At 51.6% G+C, this 13,520-nt stretch overlaps 1 protein-coding gene across 9 annotated transcripts in view; it reads left to right on the top strand.

Moving 5' to 3' along the window:
- Positions 1-301: 301 nt before the first annotated feature.
- Positions 302-13,520, top strand: part of TNXB (tenascin XB) — a 57,827-nt gene continuing 44,608 nt past the window's right edge. For 7 of the 9 annotated variants that reach the window (XM_053905200.1, XM_053905204.1, XM_053905205.1 and 4 more), the window contains exons 1-3: positions 303-498; positions 10,530-10,940; positions 11,304-13,142. In XM_053905200.1, the coding sequence (XP_053761175.1) occupies positions 10,541-10,940; positions 11,304-13,142 (2,239 nt within the window). In that variant the 5' untranslated portion in view covers positions 303-498; positions 10,530-10,540. Of the gene's footprint in view, positions 499-10,529; positions 10,941-11,303; positions 13,143-13,520 lie in introns of all 9 variants that reach the window. The other 2 variants (XM_053905206.1, XM_053905207.1) reach the window with 2 other exon arrangements.

Below are 13,520 nucleotides of genomic sequence, written 5' to 3' on the forward strand. Positions count from 1 at the left end.
GGGGGGAAAGGAGAAATGGCATAAGGGATTGGGGATGTCAGGTTGGGCAAAAACTAGGGTGGGGAGGAAGAGTAAAAATGGGACAGGGAAAGGGTGTGGGAGGTAGGACCAGGGATGCAGGAGGCAAGACGGTATTGTGAGACTCGGTGATCCCAGACAGGGAGGGGAGGAGGGGTGGCATTCGATGACGTTGGGAAGGCCTGGCAGGGACTGGAGGGGTGGGAGGACCTGCCCTATCTCCGCTCCCCTCCCTGACCTCATGCTGGTCCTCCCCTTCTCCTCCCCCTGCTCACTGCAGGCTCCCTCCTTCTTGCTGTCGCTGCCGAGATCGACGGTCGGGTCGCAGCTCCGTGAGCCCCTGCTGCAGGGAGCAAGCAAGGGGACCTCCAAGGAGCTCAGGGCTGCCAAGACACGGTAGCTCTGCCCTGTCTTGAGAACTCCCCTCACAAGGTCAGGGACAGAGCAGGTGCAGAGGCACTGCAGCCGCTTGTTGCCCAGGTAAGCAGCAGAGCTCTGGGGAGAACAAGGGAAGAGCTGGGAGCGGTGGGGGCTCTGTCCTACCCCTACACCCCAGGCGAAGGTGTGACGGGAGAGCTCTCAGGAGAGCCTCGCAGAGTAGAGACTTTCTGTTGGGACAGAGGAAAAGGGACGTTGCACTGGGGACTAGACTCCCTATGGAGGGGGTGTGTGTGTGTGTGTGTGTGTGTGTGTGCGCGCGCGCGCGCGCGCGCGCGCGCAGCGTTTGGATGGGATCAGGTGGTGGCACCAGGGTGGAGGTGGTTATCGATGAGGTAGGACTCGGAGGTGCCCTGACTGGGGGAAACAAGGGGCTGGAGGCTGAACCAGTGGCCAGCTGGATCTCAGGAGTAAAGTGCTCTGGTTGGGACCCCAAGTGCTCTGGTTGGAGCAGCCAAGGCTAGACCTCCGGGAAGGTGCCAGAGGGAGCCTCTCAGCATGTGGGTTATAGGATCTGGGAGGGAGGTCTGGGGGTCTTGAGCCTTTAAGAAACTCTGAAATGAAGCAAAGTCAGGATTCCCAGGTCTGGGAAGGGCACAGAGCTTGCGGAAAGGATCCTAAAACTTGTTCTTGGCTGAGAGCTCTGCACCCATGACTCACGGTTCAGCGGGGCCGGGCTGACTAAGAGATGCCTCCAGGGGCACAGGAGCTCCGTCTTCCTTCCGTCCCCCTTCCAGGCTCTCCTTGCTTCTGTCCGTCTAAACCTCCCCCTGCCCCCTACACGTGACACGCCCTGGGTGGGGCGGGCGGGCCCCTTATCTCGCCTGGAAAGAATTTAATGGCTTGGAAACAACTGGAAATGGAACCCGGAGGAACTACTGGGAAGCAAGTCGGAAACACCGCAGCTGCCGGCTGTCGGCTTCCAGTCCCCACCCGCTTCCCGCATCCCGCTCCCTCCTCTCTTTCTCTCCCCTGTCTCCACTCCCTTGGAGACACGGCACCTTAGTTCTTCAGACTTCCTTCCCCCTGAGTCCTGGTCACTCAGTGCAGGACCTGAACCCACCTTCCTGTCTCTCATTGCCCCCTGACTCTTTCCCACTGGGAGCCCAGAAATCCTCTTACTTTTTCCATTCCTCTGGCCCATAGCTCCCCAGAATAAAGGGCATCTGGATCCCCCCAAATTCCCCCTCCCTGGCACCTCCTTACCTTCTGGCTTCAACCCAATATCTGGAACCACCCACCCCCCATCTCCCTCCTTCCTCTCACACTCCTGGAATCCTTCTACTTTCACCACTCAGGTGGCATGAAGGGCAGAGGGAGGCAGGGGGGTGGGGCCCAAATCGCCCAACCCTGGAACATCCCTCATGGAAGCCGGCCCTTCTTCACACCTCTTGGGACCAACAGTCCCTGATGAGCAAAGTGTCAAAGTTGGCCACAACATGAATACCAGGCAAGCTGAGTCACAGCTTGGGAGGATGCCCCCATCTCTGCCAGCCCTCCAACTGTGAGGAGGATGCCGAAAGGGGGAAGCCGTGTCCCCCCTCCCCACTGCAGAAAGGCGCCCCAGACACAGCAGTAGGGGGGGATGATGAGGGGGAAACACAAGAAACACCCAAGTTCTTTGCTTTCCTAGTGCTGAGAGAAGAGCAGAATTCTTCCCAGAGTTGGAGGTGGGGAGGTGGAGAGGTGGTGACAGGGCAGGAGTGGGGGTGGGGAAGGAGGCTCCAGGCTGTGAACTGGGGAGGCTACCCCTATCCTCTCAGGCCTGCCTTGCTACCTTCCAGCTTCTCTCCTTCCTGCAGCAGGGAACCTGTCCCCCTCCCCCACCCCACCACCGAGTTGGGAAAGATGCAGGATCCAGTGGTGGGGAGGGGGACTGGACAACTGACAAAGGCCCCCAGGGGTGTGGGGCACCAGGTATCTGCTGCTTCCCTTTAGAGCAGGGCCTCCCATCTGGTTCCAACTATGTTCTTTGCCTCACACAGCTGCCCCCTGAGCCAGCGAGAAATCAGCTTTCTTAGGCATCACCCAATGAATACGTGTGGAGGAGCCGTGAAGAGGAGATTGTGCGCACACACACTTGTGCACACACTCACACATGCGTGCCTGCAAAGTTGCAGGTTTATTTGTGTATAAGTGTGTTCATACTTGTATTTGTGGATGAGTGCACACTCAGGTATATTTGGATGTGTACATGTGTTTATGTGTGCATGCACCCCTTGGTTTGCATGGCCTTAGACACAGAGTGACAGGATTTGAGGGCGGGTCAGAGCCCACCTTATACCCAAGGCTACACTCCAAGCTGACAGAAGGGCCGAGGGACCCAGGGAAGGGCAGCTGTCTGCAGGCCAGGCCTCTCTGCCTGGACCTTCTCCGGCACGGTGCCTCTTAGTGTGGAAATGCTCTTTCACTGTTGTCCAGCTTTCCTTCCGTCTCTCCTGGGCTGGTGGCGGGGAGCCCTGAAAACTCCCTTTTCTCAGACTCAAGAAGTTTATGGGTAGGAAGCCAGGAAATGTGTGTGTGTTGGTCACCGTCCCTTCCCTCCTCGCCGGTCAGCGTTTCCACACTCACCCTGCCCTCCTCTCTCCAGTCTCTGGTCCAGAAGAGCTGGGCGCCTGCCTACACCTCTCCTTAACCCTTCACCTGGACTGAACCCTCCATGTCCCTTTGCCGCAGCCCCCTGCCCTGGCTCACCCTGAACACCTCTTTTCTTTCTGTGCGGCCCAATCCTTGCTTCAGTGGATTCCACAAACAGCTGGATACCAGCACCTAGATCAAGACACAGGATATTCTTGGCACCTCAGAATTTCCCCACTATGCCCTTCTGGTCGCTACTCCCCCAAGAGCACCACACCTCTGACCTGTAACACTACCGATTAACATTGTCCCTCCTCAGACTTCATATAAATACAATTTTACAGCATGTTCTCTCTTGTGTCTGGCTTCTTTTGCTCAACCGCATATTGGTGAGATCCATCCATGTTACTACATATAGTTGCAGTATGAATAAACCATGCTTTATTTAATCCATTCTACTGAGGTGAGATATTTGGGTAGTTCCCGGTTTGGGTATTATGAGTAGTACTGCTCTGATGGGTATATTCCTGGGGGTGGAATTGGCGGATCATAGGGTTCGCATAGAGCTCTGGTAGATTTCATAGATTCTGCAAAATGGTTTTCTAAAGTGCTTGTACTATCCAGCCCTGCCAGAATCCACACCTGGCCTCTCTAGCCAGTTTCTGCCTGTGCTGTGGTTTCTATCCAACTTCCTGTCCCAGACACTGTCCGTGGTCCTAGCCCTGACCTTGGTCCTGTTCTTGGTTCTAGCCCTGATGCTAGTCCTCAGCTTAAACTGAACTTTTCATTCACTCATATGGTCAATATTTATCGAGCACCTAATATGTCTAGATGCAAGGATACAACAGCCAAGAAAAAAATCAGGGCCATGCCTGCCCTCATGGACCTTATAATCTAGTAGGTAAGATTGAGTGTAGACAAAAAAGTATTAAAATAATCCCACCAATAAATATATGATTATAAATTGTTATACATGGTACAAATGGGAGTTACATGGTGCTTTGATGTGAGGGGGAACCTGACCTGGGCAGGAAAGGTTCCCTGAGGAAGCAACATGAAGTTGAGACATAAGGGATAAGGAGGCCACGAGGGAAGGGAAGAGGGTTTCACATATACAAAAGTCTGGGAAGAGGGTGAGGGATGTAAGGTCAGTGGGACTGGAATGGAGAGAGGGAGGGAAGTGTTATGGGTGATGAGGTGGGAGAGGTCAACAGGGGCCAGATGAGGCAGGGCTGTTTGTCAGCCTTTGAAAGGAATTCAGAAGAGAGACACTGGAGAGTATTTAGGGGGAGTGGGACATCCTAGTTGTCTTTGTGAGATTGTATGGGGTGACAAGGGAGCAGAGGGACCAGCTAGGAGGTGAATACAGTTGTCAAGCAAAGGGCAGGTGATGGCTTGAATTCTAACAATGTCAAGAGGGAGAGAAGTGAGCAAATTAAAGAGATGTTAATGAGAGGGACGCCTGGGTGGCACAGTCAGTTGAGTATCCGACTCTTGATTTTGGCTCAGGTCATGATCTCACCGTTCATTCATGAGTTTGAGCCCTGCATCAGGCTCTGAACTGACAGTGTGGAACCTGCTTGAGATTCTGTCTCTTTCTCGCTCTCTCCCTCCCCAGCTCTCTCTCTCTCTCTCTGTCTCTCTCTCAAAATAAACAAATAAGCATTAAAAAAAAGGGCAAATATGTCAACATATGGTGGTGTTGATGGGGGTTAGGTTTCTAGTTGTAAAACTGGATGGAAGGTGGCACTGTGAGTTGTGGTGGAGAACACAGTGGAGAAGGGATGGGGCACAGGAAGGGTGACCATAGTCCAGTTTTGGAGATGTTGAATATGAGGTGCTCAAGAAGAGATGCCAAGCAAGTAGGCAATTAGATATATTACTTGGAGTTAAGAGAAGAGGAATGGGCTAATTTATAAATTGGGGTATAATTTGGAAATTAAAATCATGGGTCTGGGTGAAGGTACTGGGTGAGTGACTAGAGAAGTAGATCTCCACTCTGGTTGCACATTACAATCACCTGGGGAGCTTTTAAAAAATACTGAATAGGGGCACCTGGGTGGCTCAGTCGGTTGAGTGTCTGACTTCGGCTCAGGTCATGATCCCGTGGTTTGTGGGTTTGAGTCCCGCATTGGGCTCTGTGCTGACAGCTCGGAGCCTGGACTCTACTTTGGGTTCTCTCTCTCTCTCTCTCTCTCTCTCTCTCTCTCTCTCTCTCTCTCTGCCCCATCCCCTGTTTGCACTATGTCTCTCTTTTTCAAACTAAACATTTAAAAAAATTTTAAATACTGAGTAAAATCAGTTTTTCAGTTACTCTAGGCACATTTCAAGTATTCAAGAGCCACATAGCTCTCCTGGCTACCATATTAACAGCACAGATACAGAATGTTTTAAAATGGAAGATGTGGTGAACTATGTCCAGTGATTTTTAAGACAGGTCAAGTAAGATGAAGACAAATGTTTCTCAGATTCTGTGACATTGAGATCTTTGGGAGATCTTAGGGAGGGCTGTTTGATAGGTTGAAAGGAGGTGGGGAAGCCAGAGGGGAGTGCAGAGGGGCATTCATGGGATTTGGAGAAATGGAAACAGCAAGTACAGGTAAATCTTCTTTCTTTAATTTTAATTTAATGTTTTATTTTTTTAAATCTACATCCAAATTAGTTAGCATATAGTGCAACAATGATTTCAGGAGTAGATTCCTTAGTGTCCCTTACCCATTTAGCCCATCCCCCTTCCCACAACCCCTCCAGTAACCCTCAGTTTGTTCTCCATATTTATGAGTCTCTTCTGTTTTGTCCCCCTCCCTGTTTTTATATTATTTTTGTTTCCCTTCCCTTCCGTTCATCTGTTTTGTCTCTTAAAGTCCTCATATCAGTGAAGTCATATGATTTTTGTCTTTCTCTGACTAATTTCACTTAGCATAATACCCTCCAGTTCCATCCACGTAGTTGCAAATGGCAAGATTTCATTCTTTTTGATTGCTGAGTAATACTCCATTGTGTGTGTGTGTGTGTGTGTGTGTGTATATATATATATATATATATATATATACACACATACACACCACATCTTCTTTATCCATTCACCCATTGATGGACATTTGGGCTCTTTCCATACTTTGGCTACTGTTGATAGTGCTGCTATAAACATGGGGGTGCATGTGTCCCTTTGAAACAGCACACCTGTATCCCTTGGATAAATGCCTAGTAGTGCAATTGCTGGGCCGTAGGGTAGTTCTATTTTTTGCTTTTTGAGGAACCTCCAAACTTTTTTCCAGAGTGGCTGCACCAGCTTGCATTCCTAGTACAGGTAAATCTTTTGACAACTGAGGCCATGAAGTTGGGGAGCGAAATATGTGCTGCCTGGAAGAAGTATGAGATTGAGGGAGATGAGATTGTTGTTGTTGTTGTTGTTGTTGTTGTTGTTGTTGTTGTTGTTTTAAGACATAACTTTCAGGGTCTCTTGGGTGGCTCAGTCAGTTGAATGTCTGACTCTTAATTTCTGCTCATGTCATTATCTCATGGCCATAAGTTTGAGCCCCGTGTCAGGTTCCACTCTGGGCGTGGAGCCAGTTTAGGATTCTCTCTCCCTATGCCCTTCTCCCACTCATTCTCTTTCTCTCTCTCTCTCTCTCAAAAAAAAAAAAAGATATACCTTTCATATTGTGAAACGCACAAATCTAAAGTGTATAGCTCAATTAATCTTTGAATATGTATACATCCGTTTAACCACCACCCAGATCAAAGTACAAAATATTTTCAGTAATCCTATCCTGTCTTCTAGTAAAGATTAACTCTGCCTGTTTTGGAACCTCATGTAAACAACATCATTTACAATGTTCTTTTTTTATGTCTGGTTTCTTCTGCCAGCTTTATGTGTGTGAAATTGTTTATGTTGTTACATGTAGCAGGAGGGTGTTTTCATCACTGTAATAGTCCATTGTATGATTGTGCCACAATTTGTTTATCCATTGTACTATTAATGGACACTTAAGTTGTTTCACTTGGCTAATATGAAAAAATTTTCATGAACATTCTTGTACATGTCTTTTGGAGGATACATGCAGTCATTTCTGTTGGATATTTACCGAAGTGGAATTGCTGGGTTATAGGCTATGTGTCTTAGCAGATACTGCCTAACAGTTTTCCAAAGTGGTTGCACTAATTTTTGCTCCTGCTGGCAATAGATGAGAGTTCCATTTGCTTTACATTCTTGCCAATATCAAGCAACAACAAGCCCTTTAATTTAGCCATTCTGACGGCAAAATAATGGCAGCTCATTGTGGTTTTAATTTGCATTTCCCTGTTTGCTAGTTTTGTTATGCACATATATATGTTTATTTTCCATATGTTTATTGGCCCTTTGGATATATTCCTTTCTAGAGTATCTATTTAAGGCTTTTGTCAATTTGAAAGACTGGGTTGCCTGTCTTTTTGTTTGTTATTTTTTGTTTTGCAGATTTTTTTTGTATCTCAGATTTTAATCATCTCTCTCACTCTTGTTCAATATCCATCTCTACCTCTCTCCCTCCCTCGCTACCTCTCCGCGTTTCTCATGTATTTTATTTCAGTCTATGGCTTGTGTTCTTATTCTCTAAATGGTGTCCCTGGATGGCCAGAAGTGATCAACTTCATGAGTCCTAAGGTATCTGTCTCTTTTTTATGGTTAGGTTTTGTGTGAAATCTTTTATGGTTATATCTTGTGTGGTCAGGTTTTAAAAAATCTTTGCTTACTCTAAGCTTGTCAAAAATTTTCTCCTATGGGGCGCCTGGGTGGCGCAGTCGGTTAAGCGTCCGACTTCAGCCAGGTCACGATCTCGCGGTCCGTGAGTTCGAGCCCCGCGTCAGGCTCCGGGCTGATGGCTCGGAGCCTGGAGCCTGTTTCCGATTCTGTGTCTCCCTCTCTCTCTGCCCCTCCCCCGTTCATGCTCTGTCTCTCTCTGTCCCAAAAATAAATAAAAAAAAAAAAAAAAAAAAAAAAACGTTGAAAAAAAAATTTTCTCCTATTTTTCTTCTATATGATACTGTTCTGAAAGGTATTGCTTTACCTTTCATAATTAGGTCCCTGAGATTCACTTCAAATTAATTTCTGTTGGTGGACATAAGGTAGAGACAGATTTTTTTTTTCCAGTTGGATCTTTTCTCATTTATCAGAAAGAGCGTCTGTTTTTAATCACAGTGTCACCTTTGTCAGGTGACCGACCACATGCATGTGGGTCTGTATCTGGACACTATTCTGTTCTATCCTTCCTTGCACATTTCTAATTGCAAGGTTTTTGGTAATGTATGAACTGAGGAAGAAGGATTCTTTTATTTTTATTTTTTTACATGAAATTTATTGTCAGATTGGTTTCCATACAACACCCGGTGCTCATCCCAACAGGTGCCCTCCTCAATGCCCATCACCCACTTTCCCCTCCCTCCCACCCCCCATCAACCCTCAGTTTATTCTCAGTTTTTAAGAGTCTCTTATGGTTTGCCTCCCTCCCTCTCTAACTTTTTTTTTCTTCCCCTCCCCCATGGGTTTCTGTTAAGTTTCTCAGGATCCACATAAGAGTGAAACCATATGGTATCTGTCTTTCTCTGTATGGCTTATTTCACTTAGCATAACACTCTCCAGTTCCATCCACATTGCTACAAAAGGCCATATTTCATTCTTTCTCATTGCCACGTAGTATTCCATTGTGTATATAAACCACAATTTCTTTATCCATTCATCAGTTGATGGACATTTAGGCTCTTTCCATAATTTGGCTATTGTTGAAAGTGCTGCTATAAACATTGGGGTACAAGTGCCCCTATGCATCAGCACTCCTGTATCCTTTGGGTAAATTCCTAGCAGTGCTATTCCTGGGTCATAGGGTAGGTCTATTTTTAATTTTTTGAGGAACCTCCACACTGTTTTCCAGAGTGGCTGCACCAGTTTGCATTCCCACCAACAGTGCAAGAGGGTTCCCGTTTCTCCACATCCTCGCCAGCATCTCCTGATTTGTTCATTTTAGCCACTCTGACTGGTGTGAGGTGGTATCTGAGTGTGGTTTTGATTTGTATTTCCCTGATGAGGAGCGATGTTGAGCATCTTTTCATGTGCCTGTTGGCCATCTGGATGTCTTCTTTAGAGAAGTGTCTACTCATGTTTTCTGCCCATTTCTTCACTGGATTATTTGTTTTTCGGGTGTGGAGTTTGGTGAGTTCTTTATAGATTTTGGATACTAGCCCTTTGTTCAATATGTCATTTGCGAATATCTTTTCCCATTCCGTCGGTTGCCTTTTAGTTTTGTTGATTGTTTCCTTTGCAGTGCAGAAGCTTTTTATCTTCATGAGGTCCCAATCGTTCATTTTTGCTGTTAATTCCCTTGCCTTTGGAGATGTGTCAAGTAAGAAATTGCTGCGGCTGAGGTCAGAGAGGTTTTTCCTGCTTTCTCCACTAGGATTTTGATGGTTTCCTGTCTCACATTCAGGTAGAAGGATTCTTTTAAACAATGGGAGATATTTGAGCTCCTGTGAAAGTTAAATTTTTTTTTAATATTCATTTATTTTTGAGACAGAGAGAGAGGGAAAGAGAGAGACTGAGTGTGAGGGGAGGTGGAGGGAGAGAGAGGGAGACACAGAATCTGAAGCAGGCTCCAGACTCCGAGCTGTCAGAACAAAGGCCGATGCAGGGCTTGAACCCACAAACCGTGAGATCATGACCCGAGCTGAAGTCACCCAACCAACTAAGCCACCCAGGCACCCCAAGCTCCTATGAAAGTTGATGGGAAGGATTTAGTGGAGAGTGAGGGATTGAATAAAAGGGAAAGAGAGGGTAATCTTCACCTAAGAAGACAGTGGACGCTGAGAGCCAGATGCTTGTGGAAGGATTGGCCTCATACACTCATCTGCTGATCTGTTCGACATAAATGTGTTGGGTAGCCCCTGGGTGTCAGGCACAGGTATACAGCAGTGCCAGGACAGACGAGGTCCCTGTTCTGATGGAGTTCCCACTTCAGTGGTGGGAGAAAGATAACAGGCAAGTACCTAAACGAACGGGTGATTCAGGCAGCAGTAAATGCCATGAAGAACATAGGCAGGATACTGTGATAGAGAGTAATGGAAAACATTCCTCCTGGGCCGCAGGGAAGGTCTCTGGGATCAAAGACATGTGAGTTAAGATTTGAGCAAGAAGGAGCCAGTCTTGAAGAGCATCCCAGATGCAGAGAACGTACAGCTAAAAGGTCCTTGGGCTAATGTAAGCTTGTAGTATCTGTGGCACAAACAAAAGACCAGTGTGGATGGAACGGTAAAAAAAAAAAAAAAAAAAAAAAAAAAAAAAAAAGGATGCCCTCTGCCCAAGGAGGGTATCCCTTAGGTTGGGTTGAATGTGGAGTTTTACATGCATGTGAGTTGGGTAGATTGGTTGTGGGTGGTGGGACTGTGGATGTGTATATTGAGGGAGGTGGGGAGCCATCTTGTCTCCTTCTCTGAGAACTGCTCACATGTGTCCTCTCTCCTCACAGCCTCCTGAGTGATGCCAGCCCAATGGTTCCTAATCTCCAGACTGGCCTTCCTGGTACTTCTGGGCACAGTCAGAGCAGGCCCTTTCTCTCCACGGTCCAATGTGACACTCCCAGCCCCACGCCCCCCTCCCCAGCCAGGAGGCCGCACAGTGGAGCCAATAGGGGGAAGCCCCTCTTCTCGGCTTTATGAGCACAATGTGGAAGGAGGGGAGAAGCAGGTGGTGTTTACCCACCGCATCAACCTGCCCCCTTCATCTGGCTGTGGTTGTCCCCCCGGCACGGAGCCCCCAGTCCCTGCTTCAGAGGTGCAGGCCCTGAAGGTCCGGTTAGAGATCCTGGAGGAGCTGGTGAAAGGCCTCAAGGAACAGTGCACTGGGACATGTTGTCCTGCCGCTGCCCAGGCTGGCACAGGTGAGCAGATGATCATGCGAGGGGGCACAAAAAAAGAGGAAGGTGGGCAAGTGTGGCATCACTAGTCCCTAAAGGACCTTGGTATGAATTAGAAAAAGGCATCCCATCTTCCCCGTTGGGGGTGATGAGTGCAGCTCGGGGCACAAGTCGGAGAGAGAAGCCACCAGGCTTGATGTCAGCACCTCCCTCTCCTGTCCCCAAGCATATGCTGGGGCCTCCAGAGGCCACATATATTGACTAGGAGTACCTGGACACAAAGATGACCTTATGAAACGAGCCTGGCCCTCCTGGCCAGGGGAGCACTGCATGGGCTCCATCTCTCTCCCCAGAGAGACTGAGGCCTGCCTCTCCCTCTTCCTCCAGGCCAGACAGACGTTCGTAGCCTCTGTAGTCTCCATGGCGTGTTTGACCTGAGCCGCTGTGCCTGCTCCTGTGAACCAGGCTGGGGTGGGCCCACCTGCTCAGACCCTACAGGCGCTGGGGTGTCCCCATCCTCCCCACCCTCAGGCTCCGGATCCTGCCCAGATGACTGCAACGATCAGGGTCGCTGTGTCCGCGGGCGCTGCGTGTGCTTCCCTGGCTACAGCGGCCCCAGCTGCGGCTGGCCCTCCTGTCCCGGGGACTGCAACGGCCGCGGGCGCTGTGTGCAAGGCGTGTGCGTGTGCCGGGCTGGCTTCTCTGGAGACGACTGCAGCCTGCGCTCGTGCCCCCGGGGCTGCAGCCAGAGGGGGCGCTGCGAGGACGGGCGCTGCGTGTGCGACCCCGGCTACACTGGCGACGACTGTGGGAAGAGGAGCTGCCCTAGAGGTTGCAGCCAGAGGGGGCGCTGCGAGAACGGACGCTGCGTGTGCGACCACGGCTACACCGGCGAGGACTGTGCGGTGAGGAGCTGCCCCCGGGGCTGCAGCCAGAGAGGTCGCTGCGAGGACGGGCGCTGCGTGTGCGACCCCGGCTACACCGGCGACGACTGCGGCTCGCGGAGCTGCCCGTGGGACTGTGGCGAGGGCGGGCGCTGCGTGGACGGCCGCTGTGTGTGCTGGCCTGGGTACGCGGGCGAGGACTGCGGCACCCGGACGTGCCCGCGAGACTGCCGGGGCCGCGGGCGCTGCGAGGACGGCGAATGCATCTGCGACGTAGGCTACAGCGGGGACGACTGCGGAGTGCGCAGCTGCCCGGCCGACTGCAACCAAAGGGGCCGCTGCGAGGACGGCCGCTGCGTGTGCTGGCCGGGGTACACGGGGCCTGACTGTGGCTCACGCGCCTGCCCCCGCGACTGTCGGGGCCGCGGGCGCTGCGAGAACGGCGTGTGCGTGTGCAACGCAGGCTTCAGCGGCGAGGACTGCGGGGTGCGCAGCTGTCCCGGGGACTGTCGCGGCCGGGGCCGTTGCGAGAGTGGCCGCTGCGTGTGTTGGCCCGGGTATACAGGCCGAGACTGCGGCACGCGCGCCTGCCCCGGCGACTGTCGTGGGCGCGGCCGCTGCGTGGACGGCCGCTGCGTGTGCAACCCGGGCTTCGCGGGCGAGGACTGCGGGAGCCGTCGGTGCCCTGGGGACTGCCGCGGTCGCGGCCGCTGTGAGGACGGCGTGTGTGTGTGCAACGCGGGCTACGAGGGAGAGGACTGTGGCGTGCGCAGCTGCCCAGGAGGTTGCCACGGTCGCGGCCAGTGCCTGGACGGGCGCTGCGTGTGCGACGATGGCTACTCAGGCGAGGACTGCAGCGTAAGGCGGTGCCCGCGCGACTGCAGCCAGCACGGCCTGTGCCAGGACGGTGTGTGCACCTGTTGGGAGGGCTACGCAGGCGAGGACTGTGGCCTTCGTACCTGCCCTTCCAACTGCCACCAGCGCGGCCGCTGTGAGGACGGGCGCTGCGTGTGCGACTCGGGCTACACTGGGCCCTCCTGTGCCACCCGCACCTGCCCGGCAGACTGCCGGGGCCGTGGGCGCTGTGTGCAGGGAGCGTGCGTGTGCCACGTGGGCTATAGCGGGGAGGACTGTGGGCAGGAGGAGCCTCCCGCCAGCGCCTGCCCTGGGGGCTGTGGGCCCCGGGAACTGTGCCGTGCGGGCCAGTGTGTATGCGTCGAGGGCTTCCGAGGACCGGACTGTGCCATTCAGACGTGCCCCGGGGACTGCCGCGGCAGGGGAGAGTGTCGTGAGGGCAGCTGCATCTGTCAAGATGGCTATGCAGGGGAGGACTGCGGGGAAGGTGAGCAGGTAGCCTTCCCCAATAGGATGTGTCAGGAACTGGGATCCAGACCCCATGGGAAGGCCTGAGCCTGAGGCCTAGGAACCCAGGGACTGGAGAAAGTGTGAAGGAGGTCAGTTATTGGGGTTTGGGGTGGGGGGCAGTCATAGAAGACAGAGAGCCAGTGTCCACCAGGAGCAGCAGAACCATGGGGGCAGGGGGTCCTGCAGGCAGGACCTGCTTTCAAATCTCTAATGGGCAGGTTGGAGCTCCTTTAGTTGCTTTTAGAGAGATTCTGTGTTCCGGGAGATGGGGGGGGGGGAGGTGAAGGAGACCCCAGGGCCTGTTGAGGCCTCTGCCAGCTTTGCCCCACCTCCAGAGAGGAGCAGGAACTGGGAT

The sequence above is a fragment of the Panthera pardus genome, unplaced genomic scaffold, assembly GCF_024362965.1.
Source record: "Panthera pardus isolate Hobbes unplaced genomic scaffold, ASM2436296v1 HiC_scaffold_17, whole genome shotgun sequence".
Classification (NCBI taxonomy): Eukaryota; Metazoa; Chordata; class Mammalia; order Carnivora; family Felidae; genus Panthera; species Panthera pardus.